The sequence below is a fragment of the Sebastes umbrosus genome, chromosome 11 (genome assembly GCF_015220745.1).
Source record: "Sebastes umbrosus isolate fSebUmb1 chromosome 11, fSebUmb1.pri, whole genome shotgun sequence".
In the NCBI taxonomy this organism is placed as follows: Eukaryota; Metazoa; Chordata; class Actinopteri; order Perciformes; family Sebastidae; genus Sebastes; species Sebastes umbrosus.
In genome coordinates, this window is record NC_051279.1 from 10,749,869 (window position 1) to 10,775,930 (window position 26,062).

General features: G+C 42.2%; 1 protein-coding gene across 1 annotated transcript; it reads right to left on the reverse strand.

Moving 5' to 3' along the window:
• Positions 1–5,144: 5,144 nt before the first annotated feature.
• Positions 5,145–25,078, reverse strand: stk40 (serine/threonine kinase 40). The gene is made up of 11 exons (XM_037785659.1): positions 24,800–25,078; positions 19,775–19,901; positions 19,201–19,286; positions 18,413–18,556; positions 17,107–17,331; positions 16,466–16,518; positions 12,086–12,201; positions 10,509–10,653; positions 10,099–10,218; positions 8,925–9,009; positions 5,145–8,702 (listed from the first exon to the last, which is right to left on the reverse strand). Exons 2-11 carry the CDS (start codon positions 19,890–19,892, stop codon positions 8,484–8,486), a joined length of 1,311 nt encoding a protein of 436 aa, XP_037641587.1. The 5' UTR covers positions 19,893–19,901; positions 24,800–25,078; the 3' UTR covers positions 5,145–8,483.
• Positions 25,079–26,062: the final 984 nt, after the last annotated feature.

Genomic DNA, 26,062 nt, shown 5'->3' on the forward strand with positions numbered 1-26,062 from the left:
CCTCTTGAGATTTATGCAAGCTATTTCTCAACACCGAATAAAGCCATGTGTAGGCAAAATATGCAAGAGCTGGACGGACCATCACAACCCTTATGCATCACATCAAATGCAAATACACTGAAGACTGATTACACGATGTATGAATGTCCCAGGATGTCGTCCTAAAAGAGACAAGAAACAGAGGTGTTTCATGCTCTCACAGAAACAGGACAAGGTCACTAGGAGACACTGAGCAGCTGTAAACAATCTGCCTTCTCCACGCTGATGGCTTTCAGATGATTGTGAGTAAGTGAGGTTATGCCCTGGGTCTGCATGAGGATTTAGTAATAATACCTTCTGGTAAGAGTCATACCCCCATTATATATCAGATTGTTGATGACAACAAAGATAATTATCTGGAAAAAAACAATACAAGAATAAAAAGTATGATACATTTTGGGGAAATACGCTTATTTGCTTTCTTTTTTTCCCAGAGTTAAATGGGAAGATCGGAATCACTGAAGCTGGAGCCAGGAGACAGTTAGCTTAGCTTAGCTTAGGCCACTTTCACGGCATATCGCTTCGATCATAATTATGAGCAGCCACGTCGGGAAAACAGTTCACGTCAGCCTCCTAGTTTTAATTCCAAGTCGAAGATATATTCTGGCAGCTATCGCTCACCTGGTGAGAAGAACTACAGCAGTGTTGACAAACTGGTGGAAAAAAATGGCTGCAAATTTTAAAGCTGTAATAGTTTGACATTTTGGAAAATACACTAATTTGCGTTCAAGTTGAGAGCAAGATGAGAAGATTGATACTACTCTCACCTTTGTATCATAGACTGACAACAACTAACCATAATATCTCTACTTCCCGACTACTTCCCTCAGAGCAGCTGTCAATCACATCCTTTTTATAGCATCAAATAACTAATTAAAATCAAACTTATCAGAAAAATTACCACTTGATCATTAATCAGCATGATGAGATCTACCTAAAATGACAGAAATCATCTTTGGGAAAAATGTATTTGACGTGTACTTTGACTGTTCGGCCCATGTCCCATCCACTAACATGGAGGAAGCGGGATTTGTGACCTATACTGCAGCCAGCCACCAGGGGGCGATTGAGATGCTTTGGCTTCACGTTTGGGGGGTCGTCTCTAGAAGTTAACCCACAATTTGGGAAACTCTCGCAAGATGGTTAAGGTTAGGCATTGACCTCGAATAGTTAAGTTATGATAGTTCGCCGGGTAGCGAGTCTTGAAGAGTTTTTGCACATTTTGCAGGTTTTCACAATTTGTGGGTTACTTTCTAGACACGACCCTTTTGTGGAGCTGTCATGTCTTCCATCTTTATATTGGCTACAGTCTATAGTTTGTATGATTATAGCCTATGTGAAGCTATGTGAAAGAAAGCCTTTTTCTCAAAATGTTGAACTAATTAAGTAATTTAATTAAGTCAAACTTTACGATTGCGATTAAGGTTATTATTGAGGTTTATGAACTGGTATTCACTCAAACATCTGGCACATTTTGCATCCTATTTTTGCTGTTTTTGGGCTGAGAGATATAGCCAGTTCATCACAGAAAAACAATTATTATCTGTATTAGATTTTAGACAGTTGTCTCTGATTGCATCGCTGTAGGGCACACCATGTGTTAAATGCCACAACAAAGTCTGCTTCAGCTGGCACCAGTTTAACAGCCACATCTAAAGTCACTGTCTGTTACTGAATTAGACCGTACTCTTTAATGTGGGAGGACTGTGAGGAACAGTGGTTTTGTTACCTCGTTTAATTTATTGTCTTAGCTGAATATGTTAAGAGACCTTTAGGTCTACTGGTATAACGGAACAAGAGCACTGATTTCAAAGTCACACAGTGTTAGTTGAAGAGATCATGGCAGCATGTGACTGTAATCAAGTGAACTGCAAAGCAAATGGAAACAAGGATAAAACAAGGATATATCCGGACACTTCAGACAATTTATATGTTTTTTTGTGGTCACCACTAACTGGTTGTTGATAGTGGAATTGTATTTGTCATGTTCAGATCTTCTGTTTTATCATCTGTTTTAACAACACTCAAATATGAGGAACAACACTAAAGAAGGACTAACTTAAAATGAGTAAAGAAAGGCCTTTAGCAGATGTTTTTCCCTTCTTGCTGCTCACATGGGGACCGTATGCACAATCTGTTCTGAGGCCGTGACAGCTTGCCAACAAAAACGAACTAAGTTCAGCATATCTGTAAGTACAAATCATAATGCTGCTAATCTCATTTTCTCTTCTCCGTTATGAATCTTGAAAGGTGGAAACAAATGGAAATGCTTGTTTAGTGTTCTGCCTCTTCAGATTAGATACATACAGTATATTAGTTTTATAAATGTAGGTTTTTGTCCCAGTTGTATTGGGAGCTAAGGGTAAGTATTGTGGGGTTGTTTGATCAATCTGTCCAACACTCCAGAGCAGGATATCTTGCAAACCACTGGATTGACATAAAATGTGTTCTTTATATTCATTGTCCCCACAGGATAAATGATAACATTTTTGGACCCCAAAAATGGCCAATATTTTAACTTTAAGAGAATACATATAAAAATCTAAAGGATAGAGTTGGAGTTGTCCGTGTTTTCATCGTAGAACTTTAACCCTTGAAAAGTTAATTATAACCTTTTTGGTCACCTAAAAATGTCTTATTCATGTGTTGGATTGTACTTCGCTCCACACTCTCGTGTCACTTCTGGTTGCAAAAAGCCCAAGATGGCTACCGCAAAAAACCAAGGCCTGTGGAAAGGAGGCTGGGTCACGGGTGGACATGGATCTTAGGGCGAGTGCAGAACAGATTTTACTGCGCATGTGTTTTACCCCCAAAGATATGACGCGTGACCCAGCCTCCTTTCCATAGGCCTTGTCAAAAACCAGGATGGAGATGACCAAAAACCAAGATGGAAATGGACAAAATGTTAAACTTGAGGCTTCAAAGCGGTAGTCTACAAACCAATGGGTGACCTCACGATGACTACGTTCACTTCTATATACAGTCTATGGTAAAGCCTCTAGAACCACACAAGTGTTTTCAGTTATTCTGACTGGTTAGACCTCTGCTCAGGTTGAAGGTGGGCCAGAGCTTTTATGAGGTCACAAATCTTCATCTACCAATAAGATTGATAAAGGTGTATTTTGTCCCACCCAAAAGGTTCAACAAAGCTAACAGAAGGCTCGGGAAGATGTCACTCAATTCGTCCATACACGCCCACACAGTCCTGAGAACAGGTCTAATCAGCCAGATTAACTGAAAACACCTGTGTGGCTGTTCAGAGGCTTTAGTACTTGAGTAAATGTACTTAGTTACTTCCCACCACTGACCACTCAACAGCAAGAAAGCTGATGTTTAACACCTTGAGGTGTAGATCATCTGATTTCACGTGGCCTCTTTTTAGGCAGGCGTGAGAACATTATCTGTTACTCAATGTTGTAAATAGTCACATGTTTTTGGGAATACAGTGTAAATTAGATTTTGTGTCTTACAGGAATGTATTGTCAGGGGGGGTAATAAAGCCTCTGCCTGCTGGACACAGCTGGAGACACATCCACACGCTCTGACAGACATAAACACGAAGAGTAATAACTACAAAGCAGATGCAGCTGTGCACTTGAATCAATTATTTCTAATACACTTTTAACAGTTAAATACACCGCTACCAGTAAAGTACACACACACACACACAAAGCTATGAAAATGCTGCTGCATACACACATCTGGAAAAGTGGATCCCTGTTTATCCTTTGTCATCCATGTCCAACTGGATAAAGCCTGCTCTTTTCTGGCGAAACTCAATACGTAACGCTCTCTGAGGTAATTAAGTAAGAGCATCGCAGATGCCTGACGTAGTCTTTAATGAACAACCGCTTGTTTGAGACACACATGAATCCAGGACGGACCTCCTCAAGGCCAGCTGGTTGTAGTTTATGGGGACAAAGCATCTGTGCAACTTTGACCCTTGAGACTTTTCCACCCAGCTTGACATGTTGGGAGAAGGGTGTAATGATCCAGAGGAGAGACCCATTTGAGACTAAATCTGTTGCGAGGATCTCAGAGAGGTGGGAAAGGTTACTCAGAACTCTGTTATTCTTCTGTTGAGTGGGTCAGCACAGCATTTTCGCCTTTGGTAACTACTTATTGACTGAAACTGATCTAGAACGAGCAGGTCAGAGGTCAGAGGTCAGAGGTATTTTGGGTTTCGACCAGAACATGTTTACATGCTTTAATGTAAGAAAACAAAACAAAAAGACTTTACTTTTCTCATACCAGCTGTGCTGCAGCACCTCTGTCTGAAATGCTCTATTTGAGCTTTTGGCTTTGTAACTTTGCAGACCTTTTACATGCACAAAAAAACTATATAACATACTAAAGGACAGGGAACAAGCACAAAGAGCATTATAGGTCCTCTTGGCAGCCACATTTTTGCTCTAAAATCTTTATGGAATCACAGTATACACGTAATTGTAAATCAGTGGGGTAAAAAAGGACCAAAAAAAAAAAAATTGTTGCATACTGAGTGCTCATGAAACATTTGCACATGCCATTATCACAGATTTAATCCAATATGTCTGTCAGGCCTGCATATGATGAGATTTCCACGTGTATCGGTGTGTATTTTTTGGCAGGCGTGACACGATTTCTAATGGAATTAATGCCCTGCTCAAGACGGTGTGCGTGCATTCAAAGGCCTGAGGTGAGGTGGGGGATTTGGGTCCCGCAGTGCTGTCAGACTCAGCAGGAGGTTTCCTGTTTGAGCACCTTGGCCTTGGTTTTGGTTCAAAACCCCCGACTCACCGCAAGACTGAGGCGGTATAGACGCACAGAGACTCATTTATTCTCTTATTCTGTTCATTCTTCACGCAGGTCTCACCCTGTAGACCACAACATGTAGAAGCATACATAGAAACTGCTGGCACTGCGCAACTGAACATTTTCTGTACATTGTATTGTCCACATATGGTAGAGAAATATGTGGAAGCTAACAAAGGAGAACATTCAGTATAATGTGCTACAAGTGCCAACATCAATCTTACTGGTTCTACAGCTGGCTTCATTTTTTAAGAAAGTCCTCCACCTTCTGGCAACAAAAGGTTAGTGTCAGAATACAGCACAGACAGATGAATGTTTCCATATCAAAGTTTATTGCTGACATGCATGTAGAGATCTGATGAAGTAGAAAAATATGTTTTTTATACAAACGTGTTTTTCATCTGTACAATTACGCAGTTTTTCTGTATCTAGATGCCCATGTCCGACCAAGCAGCTTACAACACATTATCCCATTGGGTTTAAACTACACCACATTTCATATCCTACACCAAGTTTCCAGTTGAAACAGTCAGCAATATATCGGTTGTATACTAAAGACTTTAGAAGCAGGGTGAAAATAATCATAAAAACTTTGAAAAATTAACAATACAATTTTGACTACTCATCCAATTAAGGGGCATATCTATTTGTTTTGCTTTGTAGTTTCCCGTAGGAACCCAAAGGAGTATCTTCAAATTTGTCGATCGGTTGCTCTGGCAACACTTTGCAAGTTTAAAATCATGCAACAGTCACATGTTTTACACAGAGCTGAACCTCACACTATGTCCATGCTTTTGCAGTCTACCAATACAACTCTGTAAACAAACATTGAATGCGGTACAATCCACTAGCTAGAAAGTGAAACACTTTTTGATTAGGGGGTGGGAGTTGGGGGGAGGGGACAAAATAACATCTACATCTATTGAACCTGTAGTTACTAATCTGTAGCTGGGCGTCATGGAAGATGACACTTTCCACACACAGATCACTTAATGTCAGCATTCAGCAATGGCTACGGTGTTCATGAAACACCCGTTCTCTGATGAACAACCTAGACTACTACAATACTGCTGTATACCCATGGGATTCACATTGAGGTGGGAGAAAGCCGACAGCTCTCTTTTTACATATAGTTTTAGCCTCTGGATGTGGTGGTTGACGGCCAACGTGGCCTATAATGCACGTCAATCGGCATGTGTTGAGAGTTGGTGTCTCACTGGGTGGAACTACATACAATAGGACTGGCGCAGTCGTGATGTTACATATTTACATACTGACCAGAGAGTGCAGCTTTGTGTGTGGGGGGGTTTGGGGGTTAAATGATAAGGAAAAAAAAAAAAAAACACTACAAAAAACCCTCCCGTAAATCAAGATAATGTGCGAGTATCATTTTTGTTTTCTGTAAAAAATATAACTATGCAAAGTCAGTCTCGTTATTAGTGTAGCTTAAAGTTGACCACAGACTTTTGTGGTAAAATGGCAAGAAAATTATTCAGGAATCCAAAAAAAGGAAACACACAAAAACAGATGCTACTCTTTCATGAATGTGGCTGAAAAGGATAAAGATGAGAACCACTGTTGGGTTATTAACAACACTTCTTTTTTAAAGCTGAGAGAGCAAAGGGCCTGTTTCACTGACTGACTAGTCTGTGATACAAGCCCCAGTGTTTGGGGGGTTAGGGGTGTCTACACAAGTGAATAAATAAATCAACATGAAATTACAAGGAAAAAAAAGAAAGAGTAAAGACATTTGAAAATATTCCAGAGCCTATGTTCATGCAATCAGTTTGATATAAATAGGAAGAAATCTAGAGAGCCTAAAGCAGGTACCAATACGCAAAGGCAAGTTGCAGTGTACAGATGCCTAACAGTCACTGGTTAGTAGCTTTGCCGTGGTTTGAAGGAACCCGTTGATAAAAGAAAAGAATGCACCGATAGCCAAGAAGACCTAGCAACTAAACTTAAATTCTATGAGTCTGTATTTTTCATTTCTCTATGAAATATTACAGTATCAAATCACCGGCCACCATCTAGTCTCTCTGCATAGAGAGCCTACATGGTGAGATAATACAAGCATGTACAAGTTGAGCTGGAGAAAGGGCTTGAGAATGGCTATAGGATGTGATATTTTACACTCTTTAAGAAAGCAATCGGTCAAGCCCTGTCTCAGCAAAGCCTGCTCTGGTTTTCACAGTGTGCGCCACTGAGGCAGGCCAGATAACAGAACACAATGATTGGAGGATAGCTTAGAAGGGTCTGCGTCTGTCAGAGGTTAACAGCTCGACAGCTCCGCAGACTCTCGCCTGGCCCGAAACACACACACGTACACACTCATGGATACTGCAGACTTATTGAAAGCGTAGAATGACAGTTCACATTCATACTGAAAAAAAAAAACACTTTGTCCCATGATCTGTCTAAGAGAAACCGGGAAGTTGGAATACCTGGAAGCCATTTGATTCTGAATGAGGCTGTGGGTACCAGTTTCCTTGGCTAAGAGTAATTTTTTAAGACATGATTTTTGGCAATAGAAACATGACAGTGCCTGATCTCCACTATAATGGCACTGAGGAAGCGTTACCATCAATATGCCTTGGCAGGGAGGATCCAACAGTGTTTCCCATTCAGTTCTTGGCATTGTGACTTCCAGGTACCTCACACTAGCTGCCTAGATGCTAAAAATAGATTTCCACAGGGATGAGCAAAAGCAGGAGATTCTGCAAATATCAAAAGATGCATGTGTACATATTTTGATATTTAGTATCTTCAATCCAAAGGTAGGGATGAAATGCTACTTATTAAGGTAATTATGATAAAAAAGCTTATTCAGATTTTTTTGAAACCGCTGAAAAGGTTTCAAAGCATTATCACTCTGACAGAAAACATTAATGCTTTATGTCACTGGTGGCATCAAGACTCCATTGTTACAATCCCTTGTCTCAGAACAGTGAGCATGGTTTACCAACAGAGAAGAGAGACAGAGAGGTAGATTGATTTGAAGTCAGAGTTACAGACGGGAACAGTCTGGATCATTTACGGTACGGGGAGGAACAGTAGAGAGGAAGAGGAAGGAGTGAGAGGAGGAGGGTGGAATGGAGGTATAGAGAAGTGACATCTGTGATCAGGTGATCTGACTTGAGGCAATACCATTAACCACTAGGAAGAGAGGGGGTTGCTACATGATTCTGGTCCTGTATTGCTTAGGGGATCCAGAGTTGATGGGGGAAGTGGTCCAGTAGGGAGGAGGCAGAGGAATACGGGGTTAATCGTCTCTTCAACACTGCAGGCAGAGCCTTGTGTTAGCCCCATGTGTGACTGCCATCAGGTTGGCTGCACAGTGAGATCTGACTGTGGGTGACCTGAGGGCAAGGAACCTTTGGTTCAGATCTTCCTCCGGGGCTTTCCATGTTTCACTGGGAGGATCCAGACACGAGGAGGAGAAGTTTTAAATTGGCAGTTTGTTCTGGTGCCCTCCTCACACCTGCTCCATCTAGCTTGCCCAAAGCCCACCTACGAATGAGGGGGCCGTCTGTACCCTGGTTCAGGCTGGGCCTCCTGGTGCGAGTTTATCCTCCTCAGTCCTCTCTGGACTCCACAGGTGTCTGTGTCTCCCTGGGGAGGTCAGGGAGGCTGTCATGGGTGGTTGGGGACTACTTCCGGAGGAAACGTTGTGCCAGGATGGCGGCATCTAGCGGGCTGACAGGCTGGGCATCGTGGCCCAGACGCCTCACAGGTGGGATGCTGCCAAACTGGCGCTTGGTGAGAAAGCTCTTGGCCTCGTGGATAGTGTTCTTCTCTTCAGCCAGCAGCAGCTGCTGGCGCATGTAGTTCTCAAACTCGTACTGTGAAGACTCTTCTATCACCTTGGCCTGAGGGGAGAAAATGGAGTCTGTTCAATGTGCTGCAACATCTGAGCCGATTGAAATTAACATGTTCACCAAAGAGTGTCAAAGAAGTAATGTAAATATGAGGCAAAAAATCACTGAAGTGCATAATTGCATCGATGTAATGCTCTATCTTAAGTAGCTGTATTTTCTATCCAACAGACTCCATATTCAGATCTGTGATGTCATGTTTCGCCAATAATTTACCTCTTGCAGATGTTCTGGGTGATTGACCTGATCGTCAATATCCGGCACCACCTGCAGAGGGCCACTCAACAATGAAACAGACTGCCTGTGATTAGGAAAACACAAAAAAAGAGGATGATTAACATAGGGCTGTGCAATTAATTGAATTTCAATTACAATTTTGGCTTCCAACGATTATGAAAACAAGATAATCTACATAAAACTATTATTGTGCCGTGTTCCGTTTCGCAATGACACTCATCTCTCATCGTCTTGCGCTGTAAATCCAGTGCACTCCTTTCCTTTACAGCAGTGTGCTTTTGCCCTGCTCGGCGGAGCATATTTCCTTCCTGGTGGTGCACCGCGACCGGCTATAGATCAGCTCGGAAAGGCCCGGGGTGAAGATGGCACTTTACAGCACCCCTCGCCTGGCCCATCTTGAAACACTGACCCCGTCTTGTTGGTCCCACATGGCGCCGTGAGTGGCAGCCTTGGTGGTGCGCTCTCTAGTACTTTTAGTATGTTTTTGTTTGTTCATTGTTGGTCATTATTGTTCCTAGCTGTTATTTGTATTCTGTGTAAGTACATTGAGCGAGTGGCATATAATCGGAGTCAAATTCCATGTATATATGTACTTGGCAAAATAAATCTAATTCTGATTTCTTCTGCGTGTGACTTCTTTGGTGTTGTCACCATTAAAATTTATACAACCAAAGTGTTTATCATTAAATTGTTGCACAAAGATCATAGATCATAGCTCTAGCCTCGGAATTTTGTTGTCAAAGTGCACCAGATTGATGCATTTAACCCTTAAAATGTAACCTACAAAATGTTCTTTCTAAATGCATGATGCTTCCAAAGTCAATGATTAATCGTGTTAAATAATCGAGATCTCAATATTGACCTAAATAATCATGATTATGATTTTTGCCGTAATCGAGCAGCCCTATATTAACATCAGTGAGCTTGTCAATTTGAAATGACCTTTGTTGAGTCACTGCATGACTATCAGCAGGATACTTGTATGTGCAGACAGTTTAAGTGCCTACAAAATCAAATCATTACTGTGAAGCCAACCAGTGGATTTTACACAAATTCATTACAATCATTCCTCAGCTCTTCAACAATAAATCATGACTTGACAATCAACACATTTGATGTAATTATCCAAACATCCAGCAGGGGGAGCAATTACCATGAGGCAATGATGCCACTGAGGGACTCCAGCACCTCTCCTGCAGTAAGCCTCTGCTGAGGGTCCAACACCAGCAGCTTTCGGATCAGGCACACCGTGTTCTCTGACACACGACCGTCCCTGTAAGGAGGTGGAGGAGAACAGGAAGGGATGGGTTTTTACTTTATGAAAACATAACTGTAAGTCACAAAGTCACTATTGAATGATTATACTGCCATTTCTTCAGGGCCAAACTGAATATGAAAATGTGGCAAATTCTAAGCAAATGCTGCTTAAAACAAAATATTAATCAAGGAGGAAGTATGCAAGACTATTTGGTTAAAACATATATTATACAACTATTCATGTTTTTAATATGCTGTGACTGTTCGATCCCATTGCTTTGAATAAATCTCCACTCTTCTACTCACTCTGGGATGGAGTACTCTGCAGCCTTGATTTTGCGGAAGAGCTCTTGAGGTATGCTGTCATAAAAGGGGAACTGGCCGTACAGCATGGTGAACAGGACCACGCCAAGAGCCCACATGTCGCTGGGTTTCCCACGGTACGGCCGACCTGGAGACAGGAAGGAGAGGATCAGTGCTTGATATCAACAAATGTGGCATTTGAAAAGGGGACAACCAAGTCTCACGTAAATCAGATAAGCCACAGCGATTGAAATTTGCTTGTTGACAGTTTTATCCCTGAGTGACTCAGGGGTGATCAACCCTTTAACAAGTTCAGTTCCTATCAAGTCACCGGGTCTAATGATTAACAAGATGAGCAAACACAAACACAAGCTATGATTCAACATCCATTATATTTCCTTAAAAATAATGGGAGCTTGGAACCTTTATTATAATAAACCCTGAGCCATGAAATCAGCCATGGATCCGCGATGAATAAATGGTGGAGCATCATGGTTGTGCATGACCATAGGCAGTGTTGTTACAGCCAGGCAGGCGGTAGCAACAGCAGCAGGCAATTATGTTAAAGCTTGTGACACACACACACACACAGGCGGGGGATGGGGATGGGAGGGGAAGGGGGTTGATGGGAGTAGTTTCCCTCCAGTGAGTCATCAGTGTGTGAGTCACCGAAGCTCTGTTTAATTGTGTGCCTGTCACGTTATGCTGATATACACGCCCGGGTTTTATCTACAGTCTTTGAGTGCTGGGAGCTGAACGATTTCTGTTTGAAATTATGCTTCTCAATCGTGTACGCTGTCCAGGACGATGTTCTGGAAATCAATGTTTAAATGGATGGCATTGGGGGTCTACCGTGGAAGTGCCTGCTCGAGCATCAACCTGATTGGTGTGTGGCGCTCAGGTCTGCACATTTACTGTGACAAATGAGCATTGTGTGAAGCTAAACAATAAAAAATGGATTTCTGCTTTTTTTTCCCGGACAAAGAAAATGTTCGCGGAAAGAGGAAAGTAGCTTCCTCTGCAGACGCATACCATGAGAAAAATGCAACATCACTGTGATTACATGAAAAAAGACAAAAAAAGAATCTGTAAGAGATTGCAACATAGCCCCCCCTTTCTTGTTTCCTAATAACCGGAAAATCAAACACAAGACTGACTGCTTAACGTTACACAACGGTCTTTATAAGAATCCATCTGGACCCGGCTCAACAAGGGTCACTCTTCTGAACAGAAGCAGGTCTGGCATTTTTATATATGTAAATACTGTACATTAGACAATTGTTTTCCACTTGCAGTTAATACACTTCCCAACTCTATTTCACATCTTAAAGTGGACGGTGGCAAATCGAAGGAGGTGAGGAACGTTTTGTGCACACATGATCAGTTACTGCAAAAAGGTGTCCCTGCTGGATTGTCGGTTTTTGAAAGTGACAAAAACTGGGTGATGCTGACCCCCCCCGCCCTCAACCTATGACCGAATGACAGGAGCTTTTCTGACTGTCCGAGAAGCACCCTGCTTGCTATACATAGTGTCCTATATAAAGAGCATGCAAGCAACATATCTGTTTATTTTCACTCACCACTTAATACATCGGGGCTGATGTAGGCCGGACTTCCTCTCTGGTCTTTCAGCAGGTCGTCCTCGCTCACCAGGTGCTTTCCGAGGCAGAAGTTGGTGATGGTGATCCGGTGAGTCCTGTAAGCAAACACAAGCACACAAACACGTCTGATAAATAACTTTCATACTCATGATTTTGAATCAGGAATCAATTTTTAACCCAAAAAATGACCCAAATATCCTCCACTGCTAAAAAAAAACAAAAAAACACCCCCAGTGTCCTCCTCCTTGATCAAACCATGGCAAAACAGTCTTACTCATCATAACAAATGTTAAGTTTAGAATGTGAAACACTGCACACTCATACAGTAGCTCAAAGCATGAAGTGAACGCAGGCTGACAGAGACGAGGAGAACTTGCCTTGTTGTTTTCATAATCTCACGGTTCACTGGGCCTAAAAAATACATCAGTATCTCATGACTGCCAGATGCAAAACAGAGTATGCAGTCTTATTAGAAGAAAGTCTCCCATCTCCCGATGTTACACTTGCAGTTAAGAGATTTCTTTTTCTTAAATAATTCAACATATTTCATCTCACATTCTGACCAGCATCGTAAACTGTCAGGAGGTCTCCCTGTCCACAATGTTCCTACAATTTCCTCAGATGTCTTTGATTCAGTAGATCCTTGTATGTTATCTGTTGCACTATTCCTCTGTAGCAGCCGTTATATTCTTCACTTTAAGCATGCATGTTTATCTTCAGGGGAAAAAAAACGTTGTCTTGATCATCAATGGTTAACAACTGTAGACTAGGACGGTCCTCGACCACAGAAATTCTTAGTTGACTTTTATCGATTAACAGAGCCCCCCCTCTGTAGAAAAACATATAAAGTTTTCTCTAAAAATAAAATCTACTGTATACCTATCCCAAATGAAAAGCTAAGGATAAAGATAAAGATTTCTCTTTAATGTGCATCATGTTATCTCAAGTTATTGTTTTTGAACCTTCCCATTAAGCTTTATGTAACCTCTAATGCGCCCCATAAAGTTAATTATCATCAACATCACTGTTTTAGCTGATGGCCGTCTGCCTAGATCGGGCCTGAGGAAGACACACTGGCGCTTCAAAGTCTGAGAAGACCCACTGATGTTACCAGCGATGTTTGATTAATTTGGTTTCTGTGGAAACAACGTGGCACTATAAAATTTTCTCTCTGAGTCATTAAGGTAAATTTAGTTTGCTTGTGGTGGAGTGGAACCCTACAGTATTAAAGCCCAGGGACTGTGTGCTGTTCTATATCACTGTGTTCTTTCAGCAGAGAAAGAGAAAATAAAAAGCCGCACTTCGACAAACATATGAGTCAACTTGCGGCTTGGGATAATTGTCTCGATGACTAAGCCTGCATGGTGATGGGTTGGCAAACGAGTACATAAAGCTCACGAAGATTTAAAATATGTACACAAACGTGCAACTTCGAGTGCACCCACACAATCACTCCCATGGTGAACACGCACACGCGAAAATGCACATGAGCGCACAGAAAAAAGCAGACACGGTCTAGAGCCTGGGTCCTCTCTGGATCACGCTCCTCACCCACATCCGCTTTCTATAAAGCCTGAGGTCAAGAGCTTCCCCTATTCTCTCTCACTTTCACACTGCTCCATCACACACACATACATACATACTCACTGCTCCCATTACAGCGTCTGGAGCCAATTCCTGTCAAACACTCAATTTTCAACCAACTGCTCCAATCTCTTCCCTTAGAACATTTGGTTCACATAATTTCCAGCCACTTATGTGATCCAAGTCTCTATAAGCATACAGTGGCCTTGTGATCTGCACAAGGATGGGCCAGAACAGAGCGCAATGCTTCAAGGACCCTCGACATAAAAGCTTCCTTCATAGAGGAGTCTGTTTTTTTGTCTGTGTGCATCACGACCCAGGCTTCTATTCTTGCCCCGGAGATTGGGTAAATGAAATTGCATGTTTGCCTCGTGAGGCAAGGGTCCCTGAGGACTGAAGAGAGACCACACCATCGCCGCTTCCTGGTCATGTGACCCCCAAGTAAGCCAGGAAACAAGAAACCTAAACACCCCCCCCCCCGCCGATGTCTCCTCCCTTCCCGCAACATTTTGCTGAAAATACACCAGCTGACGAGAAAGGAGGTTAAACGCAGGGCAACTTCTACAGATCCTTTTTCTCAGAAACGAACCGTGATTTGGAGGGTTATACTGGCACCCAAACTTTACAGTAGTAATTGTTTTATTCTAATTTCTATGGTTGGCATTATTGTAGAGCTGCAACGATTAATCGACAACTATTTTGATAATCGATTAATCGGTTTGAGTAATTTAAAAAAAAAAAAAGAAAGTCCAAATCCTCTGATTCCAGCTTCTTAAATGTGAATATTTTCTGGTTTCTTTGCTCCTCTATGACAGTAAACTGGATATCTTTGAGTTGTGCACAAAACAAAACATTTGAGGATTCCATCTTGGGCTTTGCGAAAAACTGATCAACATTTTTCACCATTACTACATTATTGAATTATGGCTATTGCTTGTCTAATATCATTGCATGTTTCAAAAACAGCAATGCAATATACAAAATTCAAGGATAATTCCAGAATGAAAGCACAAAAACACAAAACAATCCCCTAATTTATAATTCAGTCGGGGTAATCCATCCCTGAGACAATACAGCAAATATGGTGATGAAGAAATAAAAACAAAACAAGACAAAAACAGAAAGAACACCTCACTCTGGTGTGTCTCCATCTATGGAAGTCTATACAGCTCTGACATGCAACAGTCCTCCAGATTGATTTATGACATCCTGCTTTCATAACAGCTGGCTCTGCAAGAGGAAATCACATCATCCTTGCATAAACTGCTGAGCTTGTTGATGGCATCGTCGGTGCATTTCCCAGAGTGACGACAAGCGGCAGGGGAGGAGAGGGGATTTTGGGGATTGCTCTGCATCTAAAACTGTCTGCGTCCTTCATACACATCCAGGGTGGAGTGACGGAGGAAATGTGCAAGCGAGCAAAGTATGATGCATAAAGGAGATGGGGAAAAGTGAAAAGAAAAAAAAGGGGATATGACAACGGGCATAAAACAGAAAGACAATGGGAGCAGGAAAGGGGTGTAAAAAGAAAAATAGAGAAAAAGCAGAGTAGAGGGTAAATAAATGATGACTGTGTGTGCACGTGTATGTGTGTATGTGTGTGACGTGCATTGCTGTGTGAGTCAGCCTGGAGCTATGGGGCCTTTGGCAGGCCTCTCCTTTGTCTCCAGCTGGGACGGAGTGTTCCGCTCGTCTGCTCCTATCCCCGCCACTCTCCTCCCCTGACCAAAACACTCTCCTGTTTCATCACCACCACTACTGCTGCTGCCGCTGCTGGTGGTGATGCTGCTGCTGCTGCTGGTGGGGGGGGCAACGGGCTCTGATGCCTGAGACGTGTGTATGTGGTAAAAAGATAAGCCGGCAACGTGACATCTCAATTCACGTACTCATACTTGCAGGTCATGTGTGACTAAGTGGAGTGTGAGACAACTCCGTGATTACGCTCACTTGTGCGTGATGCAAGCATGCTCGGTGTTTGGATGCGAAGGTATGGGTAGCGAGCGTAGGAACAGAGAGTGTGTGTGTGTCGGTGTTAGTCATGTCCTTCCAAATTAAAAGGCCGGCTCTGTGGGATGATTCTCAGAGTCTCCAAGAATGTGCGTGTAGACCTCTGCTGTTTAGAGGCAACCTTCCATAGGTTCAATGCAAAATATAGCTGAATCATCTAAACTTGAACAAATGCATATAAAATAGCAGTAGTCACATTGTCAGAGTGGCTTTCTTTTACCCCCTGAATACACACATCTCTCTCATACACCCTGTACGTATGGTGTTTGGAGAGGGTTTTACAGATGACTTGTTTTCCATTCTGCAGGGCCCATCTGAACTGCAGCACTCTGTGACCTGAGCTGCCCTCACCAGTGTCCTGTTTCCTATGTGTCCTATATAACATTGCTCACTTTCCCACCGAGAACAAAGCCGCGGCATATTCTTTGCTCTGTTTTTGCACCAGTCCACCCTCCGCTTCCAAAAATCCAACTGTGGGGAATGAATCATCAGCCTTTACTCAACACACAGACACGGACCCAGGGTGAGGCACAAGAGAGCAAGGCTTTAGGTTCCTACAACTGATCTCACTTTCAGTCTGAGAATGTGACCCCTGCTTGGGTTTAAAGCCAAATGCACACTGGATACAGGCTGCTGGGGCCGGCTGAGGCCTCTCACACATGTGAGCCGGCATAGAATGACCTACTGGCAGGCTAAAATGACTGACCCGGTATAATGGGAGAGGGTATTGGCCAGCTAGGCCGAATGAGAGAATGAGTTTCAGCTTACCGTTTGTTCAGCACCATGTTTCCCAGCTTGAGGTCTCTGTGCACAATGTTTTTCTGCATGCAGGAAAAGAAAGAGAAGAGAGAGGAAAAAAATGTTTGGTCAGATCAGGCTTAGTGAATCATTGGTATCAAAACAATCAGTTTGTTTTTAAGAGTGGCACACGAGCATGGGTGATGAGTAATCAGAAAGGATGTGCAACTATAATAACAAAGCAATTTCAGTTGCAGTTGACAAAAACATTGTAGTATCCAAGCTCTCTTCATAAATGAAAATACAAAACAAGCTCATATTTTCTTTTATAAACACTGTCGGGTAGCATTAGGGTGGTCCACGACCAAAACATTTTCTAGTCGACTAACTCTCATACAATTTTGTTGACACATCTGTAAAACTGAGTTTCTCCACAAAGAATCACACAAAAGCACCACTTTAAATCTTGTGTTTACAATATGCTCATAAGTTTCTTGGAAATAAGCCATTCAGCATGAAAAAAGCAGAAAAGAATGACTAATTGACAAAAGAAATCTTAGTCGATGAAGAGAAAAACAAGTGATTAGTCGACTAATCGACTAAGAGGGGGCAGCCCTTAGATGGATTTAGAGAAGTACACATTTTCTTGGCGTAGTCCACCATAGACTCACCTTATGAAGGGCTTCCACCACACGCACCACATCGTAGAAAATGACGATGGCCTCGCGCTCGCTCAGCCGTTTCTCCTTTATAACGTAATGCTGGAGGTTAATTAGATCTGCCGTCTTGTCGCTGAAGTCGTGAGCACACAGGCAGTCGAGCACGAGGCAGATCCGCTTCTTCATCTTGCGCACTTTGTTGGCCTCCATGTCCTCCACTATTTCGTAGGCTCGATCCTGCAGAACAACAACAAAGAGAAGTGTGAGCCGCTATCTTTAGGAAGGTGCTTACTTTGTAAGTGATCAGAGTTGTTGATGCATTTTAGAGGCACTTTCCAACAGCGTCCAATCAATAAAAGGTTGATGCATTCATGAATGCATCAAACTGAATGGATCCCTGTACTATGCCGGATGATCAAGCTGATTCATTCAAGATTAGAAAGGCATATATTCAAGCAGGGTAGAGGCCATCAACCACCAGCCTGCATGTAGCCGATGAATAAGACACATTCACCGCTCCACACCGGGTGGTGGAGGACGAATAACAAAGGTCATTCCTCTTCCTCCAACTCCACTCTTAGCAGAGTCACCACTTCTTATTGATTTCTGTATCAGGTTGTCAGTTTCTTTTTTAGATGCAGTCAGCACCTCTGAAAGCGTACATTATTAACTGGTTCTCTCACAGTGGAGATGCACTATAATAACCCAATCAATATTGCAGGCCTAAATGAATCAGAGTGCATGGCTCAATGCTGCTATTCTGAGAACACCGGCAGAGTGGAACAGACAGGATGTGAAAGAGAGACCAAGAAGGAAAACAGAGAGAGGGAGAGATGGAAGAGGCAGATGGAACAATAACAAAGTTAGAGAATGAGGCAGATGGGAAGACAGGTGAGAGAGAGAGGGTGGAGGGGGGGGGGGTTTCACTGTGAATGGATGGGGTTGTGAATACAGAAGGACTGCAGATAAATATGGCTTTTAAATGGTACTCCCACTTCTCTCTTGAAACAACTCTGATAAGGAAAATACAAGCAGCTGGCTGGACTAAAGACAAGCTTACCTCTGCTATTACTGGGCTGATAGGAGCATGTACTTACTTGGTGATGCCATATTGTGAACTGAATAGAAAGTTACACTCCTCCATGGTAAAGTTGGTGTATTTATCATGTTCAATTATACAGGATACTCGCCCACACAGTGCTGAGTAATACACCATGAACTAAAAGACACTTTTATTTCTTTGTCCATTGTTTGACTGATGATATACTTTGCACCTGTTAACAGAACTGTAACTAAATGTGTGGAGGTATGAGTCTACCTGGAAGAGGCCGTGGTGGTGGACGACGCCATCCTGGTTGTGCAGCAGAGAAAGGAGGGAGTACTCTGTGTGCAGCAGCATCTTCCCCTGCCTCTCCTCCTGAGTCTCCCCTGCAGAGTCCACCCGCTCCTCCAGCGTAAGGATCTGCCGTAACCATGCACAGAGAACAGAGCGAACGTTAGAGGTCACAAGACCAGAGCTTATACAGGATCAGAAAGCGGAAGGAGAGCTTTAACAGTTTAGTATGGAGCTAATCTTCAGTCCTGACACTACAGCTTTTAAATGACTCAAGACATGGTGGTAAGTTACATCTGCTTAGCATTTAACAACAAGTTACGATTTGAGCAGTGGTGATGATATAAGAGGTCTGCAGCTTTAAAACCGTGGCTCAGACACTGAGGCGCTGTAGTCACGGGTATGAGGGGAGGGTCACGCATTGACTCACTACATGGTCATGGGGGTTAAAAGTCGACATTCCAGGTGGGGCGCTACCTTCCTCCCTTTCCTTTTCCCCCCCTTCTATAGCCTCCCTCCCGTGTCTAACAGGCATCGGATAGCCCCAATAAACAGATTGCACGGCTGAAGTTTTGTTGTTTGCACCAGACTGAAACAGCGGGCCATAAAATGAACACCAACAAAGGAAGGTCAAAGGTTCAGATGTCTACCGGGACATCATCGCTTTGTTTTGCATTAAATGCTTAATGTTTTTCATTGAAACCGTGTGCGTAACTCATTGTGTTTGTGAAAAAGAAAACCCCCAAAAAATGTGCCAACCCCGACAGACTTACTTTGAGCTGATAGAAGTCATCTGTGCCGTCCTTTCTGGCCAGACACTGCACTATGCTGGGCACTGGTGAGTTGCCCAGGCGAGGCCCTGCGAGGATAAGAAAAGGAACAGCTGCATGACCAAAAGGCAGTGCCGGAGTGTGTGCTCTCACTGCAACTCATTAAAGGCTGCATGTGCACGTACCCATTAACACCCCTGGTGTAATGTTTTCTTTGGCACTCTGCATTGCAAATAGTGGAGGAGTTGTGTAGTAGAAAACAGACAAGTTTGAGAGAGTATGGGAAGAGACAACATTTTCCAGAGGGAGGATATAACCTTGCTCCAACACAGACTCAGACCTTTCTGGCCGATGTCAGGGGGATCAGCTAAATTCTTCACATTCTTGTCTCAGGCGTGCGTACACACAGAGACACCCCTCGACTCTCACATGCACACACAAAACACCTTTCCTGATTTCCTGCACACACACGGGTTACACATGTTCACAAAATTGTGCACCAATCTCAGCCGCAAAGACATTTTTAATACCATTTCCATACTTTTGGGGCTTGTGCAAGCACTAATAGCTTCCTTACCAAGGATGAAGGGCCCGGCTCTCTTGGCGTTATTGCCGGATATCCCAGGACATTGCAGCTTGCTGGCCCTGCCTGATGTCTCTCCAGCACCCCTCTCCGACGAGCGCCGCTTGGACATACTGGAGCTCTATAGGGGAATAAATCAGATTAGTAAACGGGATAAAGATAGTCAAGTTAAAGGGTAAATGCATACACGTGACTGCAAGGACACACAACTATTAACCGGTGGCAAAAAATTGCAGTGGTAATTTGTAACCAAACAATGGTTTTATAAATAGCCTATTTAAAAATAAAGACTATACCCAGAGCTTCAGCAGTATAGTACAACCGGCTGGACACGAGTTAGTGAAAGGAAGAGAAAGGAGGTAAAGCTCAGGGCAGCTCCTCCCAGCCTATTTTAAATATCCCTCCCACACATTTACCAACACCTCAGTGTGAATGTGAGGCCATTACGGCTCCATTCAGAATGATGGCTGCTGGCGTCAAGGGTGACACCTCAGATTCAATCACCCCCAACAGGCAATTCGAATGCGCCACAATCTGCAATTTAAATAGCAACTGCTGTCATGTAAATGCATTGTAGTAGCACACAATTCTTTAAACAAAAGCATTTTTAAATTTGAGTCTAAGCCCTGAACCACATATCTATCTACAGCTTTTCCTGCTGCAGTGGACATGGGTTTAGAAAAATCCTTCCACTCTTAATCTGCGTGTTTTATCTCAAAATCTGTACAGCCGGCTTATCTGCGCAGACCTTCCTCTGAAAGGTCATGCGTGTTCGAACAAGGCTGAGACAAAAAAAACGCCGAGCCCTTACACTATGATAAGGAACTGGATTCACATGCCAGAAGAACCAGTGACACAGTGTGACACATCGTCATGTCATGACACAAACTACTTTAACCGCCACAGCACATCTACCTCCCAGAGAGCCAGAGGTATGCTTTGTTTACTGAGTTCCTATGTGATGAAACCCCATCTGTTTCCCGTAACAGGGAAGTAGTGCCTTGAACCGAGAGGAATGATGATTCACCCTGCTGTCGTCCTGCGTTTCCATTGGACAGAAATGCTTACATGCCCAGGTGATGACACCAATAAGAGTGAGAAAAAATGTGCCACCAAGCCTCTGACATGTGCACCATTTAAACTGAAAAAAAAAATAGATAGAAGAAGAAGTAGAGAAGTTACGTCCACAAGATAGGCACAAAGTGACATATCTGAAGTAAAAATGTCACTAATAGCGTGCATATTTTAGCCAACTTAACAAGAGTAGTGACTCAGACTAATAATCCTCATGAACTACAAACTAGACATTTGATTAGAGAGCTGACATACCCAAAAAAACTTCAGAATATGTAACCAGTCTTGCAAGTGGAACAAACTAGAGACATTTTATATTTTTAATGAATTAGGCCATCTTCCTGTTTCAAAACTAAATCGTGCGCCACTCGCCAGTTGGCGTTTTTGGGCAGAGAGGAGGCAGGACAGTTGGCAGTCAGTATGGGCTGGTATGAATTCTCACTTCCATGAGGCTTTTTGTGATCCCAGACAGCAGACAGTGTCATCATCATGTCTCTCGCCCATCTGTCTCCATCTCCACTAGTCATCACCCACTGAGTCTGATGAGCTGAGGTTTTCTGACAGCATTTATGGCACAAGCCAGAGTGACACCAAGTCACGCTGCCAATAGTAAGAGAGCATCTTACTCTAGAGCATGCGAGGCAAAGCAATGGATAATTTGCTACAGCAATTCATGAGGCTCCTGGGAAAGAAAATTATTTAACTTTTTTTCATCCTGTGGCCAAAGTGGTTGGCAGAATTGACAATGTACATACCACTTGCAGTGCTGCCAGACTCATTTTAAATTGTTGGTTGAGTGCTGGAAAGGCTGATAGATTGAGTAAAATGGTGCCCTCAAATGAGGTTGTGATTACCATGTTCACAAGACGAGTCCATATGAACGCCCCCCTCTTGAGGTATTCACGACCTCTTAAGTGGAAAGTTTCTGAAAGCTCAGAGTTCACGAGCAGTGACATGCTTTTTGACTTTGTCAGAATTGGCGGAGGCCATGGAAGTTAATTTTTTGGTGCATAATATACTGTAATTTTAGTCATATATTGTTTTTCTTTTTAATTTTATAATACGTCTGAGGAATATATTGATATTCCCAACGTCCTCATCTTTGTCCTCTGTCATTATGCCTTTGCATTTATTACTTTATGTTACCCGCTTGCTAGCTTGCTAAATAGTTAGCCTGTGTGGCTTCTAGACGTCAACAGTAACGTTAATATTGCCGTTGCTTAGCAGCGGTGTTCTCACGACTTAATCACTTGAACGCCAAGCATATTGTGTACACGACTTCCCATGTGGTAACACAAGCTCACAAGTTTCATTTGAAGGCACCAAAATGAGCAGACAAAACTAACAGGCATTTGTGATTGTACCTTGTATACATTTCCAATCTCTACAGCTACATAGTCAGAGTTAAAAACAAAAAAACATACTAACCATGCACCTTGGACTTATGACACTAAACTGGCCCAACTGATAGACAACACACAGCAAATGGACCCAAGGCCATCCATCTACCTACTAAACACCAGCTGTGGGGCTGTGGAGCCAACCCCTGACACATCTAAAAAGCAAAGGTCAATGCAACCAACTAATGCACACTGACCTACATGACATCAGCGCTATGACAGCACACAGCTATCTTTTTCTGACACTGCTGTGCCTCTCTGCACAGCCAGTGATCTGGCAAGCAAGACTGCCTCTGCCTCTGACTGTACCAGAGGGAGGACAAGAACAGATACAGCCTCTGAATCATATCACACAAAAGGAGGAGAGACACGCTGCCGGTGCCCACGAGAAATGTGGGCTCCTTAAATAGTATCTGAACAAAACAACGACGTAGGTGTCTCAAGATCCACCCACCCAGACTCCATGCCACTTGTCTGGCTCTGCAAGAACAGCTTGATTGCAAAATAAAGGTACAATAGTATCAGGATAGACAAAGAAAGCATACGGACACTTGGGCAGGTAGTAAACAAACAAGTGTATGACAAAATCTGGGGGATCATAAAGCCAGAGAGATAGCATTAGGGATGCACTGATCTGACTTTTTCAGTCCTGATACCGATCGCAATATCTGAGCTTTGGGTATCAGCCGATACCGAGCACCGATCCGACACCAGTATTTAATCAATAAGCTGTATGCTTCACTGTGCGGAAGACACTGGGATCATTCTGTTATGTGAAAGGCAACATCAGGTTTGACTTAAAAATTGCTCTCCTAACTTTGTAAAACAAAATATAACAAATAAATACATGATATAAATGTATTCAATTCATTATATAAAAATAATAAATCGTACACCAGCAACTTAAAAAAAAAAGTTACAATTCAAGTGTAAACCTTTTTAATGCTGCAACACATTGGTCAAAACTTGAACAGGAATTACAATTACAGTATATAAAGTATATAAACATAGAATTGAATAGATCGGCTCTATTGTCACCGATATCTGATCCAGCTATTTGAGTCAGTATCTACCCGATATCCGATCCGGTATCGGTGCATCCTTAGATAGTATATATGCCATTAATATATAACAATCATAATGATGTGTTAATATTCATATTAATATTATTGTGTACTTGTATTTTGATCCCACATATGATAATAATAGAGCAATATAACATGCAATGGACTTCATCTTCAGTCCCACCTAAATCACATAAGTTTGAATATTTGCTACTACCACCAAAATCTGCACCCATCTATGATCCAAATCAATGAATCCACAAATAGATCAAACACAACAGTCAGGATATAAAAAGGTAAAAGCAACTCGAAGGTCAGACAGGCTTCAATGAATCCTGCTGCTTGAATGAAATGTCAATCATTCATGTCACCTCTTTTACACACACATGTACCTTCTACAAAGGCTATACCTCTTACTGCCATTTGTTAACTACATTATTGCAATAACAACGTCCTTGACTGCACAAAAAGTACACAAGGTCACATTATAAATCACGAGACGAAAATAATTACAAATGCATTGCACACATAGACTGTCACACATTTGATTGGTGCCATTTTGCAACCACAAGGTGCTGGACACAACCATTCAGTCCTTGCAGCAGCAGTGGAGTAAAACACTGACGTTATGCCTCACAACTTGTGCAAAAAAACACTCCACAGACAGCCAATCATTTGAGTAAGATAAGATAAAATGAACCTTTATTAATCCCTGGAGGGAAATTCAGGTGTCAAAGCAGCAACATCAGCAAACAGAGTGAAACACAGGAGAGGTAAAGATATACACAACTTATAAAAACAATAATAGAGATATAAAAGATGCAGAGTGAATGCAACATAGTGTATAGCATACACTATGTTGCATTCACTGTCAATAAATACATGTAGTATGTGCAATAAATAAATGTAAAATGTGCATATGTGCAGTCTATAAAGTGGTATATAGACTGCTACTATTTAGAGTAGCCAGGTGCTAATGTGTTTTACCCGCAACAATTAACTATGTGACCCCCCTGGAGACGTTTAAACATCACACACTAACACTAAACCACATTACGCAGCGTGCGTAAAGGCAACGTGTGACTGTGACTGAGCTGGTGATTTAAATGTAACACACAAAACGTAGACATTATTCTACAGAGTTCACGTAGGGTAACATAACACAAAGCTAGCTCAGTACGACAACCAAAAAGCTGGCTGAATAACTCGGCCACAGCTTCAGGCACAACACCGGCTTTACACACAAAGAGACAACACAAAACACAACAAGGAGTTCAATGCAAACTACACGGAGCAGATGCTAGCTCGGTAGCTAGGTAACGGCTACTTTAGCATGGTTTCTGATGTGTGACACAGACAATACGATATCCTAGCTAGCAAAGCGACGTTAGGAGGCCGTTTAAACAACAAAGTAGGTGATATTACAGCTGGGTTAGCTGTGTAGTAGTCTCACCACCATCATCATCATCATCATCGCTTACCTTCGAGCCGAAACCGCCGGGTTAAAGTCTGCGTTGTCTTGCTTACAACATGGATGTTTCTTGGGTTTAAACGCCTGTTTCGGTGAGGATGTGCGGGGCTTTCTCGCTTCAGCAGGAGAGGAGACACCACAGACAGAGAGGGTGTTTGGTTTCGGGGGTTTAGTTTTAGTTTTAGCCTCTGTTACCGAAATGAGCAATTAAGGAAAAGCCTCTCCGCTCTTCGCTGATCGCATCTTTCCACAGCGACAAGCACCACCTGACAACGGAAATGACGCACACGCTTTGGTTTGATTGACAGCTGCGCTCGACCAATGAGAAAACAGCTCTCATTCTGTTTTGTTTTTTTCCTAGTAAATGGGTTGTTGCACACTGGTGATGAAATTCTTTTGCATAATAATAATAAAAGTTGCTAAATGACAGACATTACATCATTGTTGTAAAAAAAAAAGTTTAATGCATTCAAATTAAGATTGTTTTGCTATACATAAAAGGGGGGATATCTGTATGTGTGTGTGTAGATATGTGTGCATGTGTACAGTATATGTGTTTAAGAGGAGATATCAGAATCAGAATCAGAATCAGAATGGTGTTTATTGCCAGGTGTAAGAGGTATACACTAGGAATTTTCTTTGGCATTGTTGGTGCAAGACAAACTGTATAATAACAAAAGAATAGATAAAAACGTTAGAATAAAATAATAAAAATGTACAATTTACAAATTAATATGACCATCTAGCCTCTTTCAATGCCAAACACACACCCATTATCCACATCACATCACACCACATCATGTCTGTTTTTTTTTCCTAGTAAATGGGTTGTTGCACACTGGTGATGAAATTCTTTTGCATAATAATAATAAAAGTTGCTAAATGACAGACATTACATCATTGTTGTAAAAAAAAAAGTTTAATGCATTCAAATTAAGATTGTTTTGCTATACATAAAAGGGGGGATATCTGTATGTGTGTGTGTAGATATGTGTGCATGTGTACAGTATATGTGTTTAAGAGGAGATATATGTCATATATGACCATCTAGCCTCTTTCAATGCCAAACACACACCCATTATCCACATCACATCACACCACATCATGTCTGGTTTTTTTTCCTAGTAAATGGTGTTGTTGCACACTGGTGATGAAATTCTTTTGCATAATAATAATAAAAGTTGCTAAATGACAGACATAACATCATTGTTGTAAAAAAAAAAGTTTAATGCATTCAAATTAAGATTGTTTTGCTATACATAAAAGGGGGGAT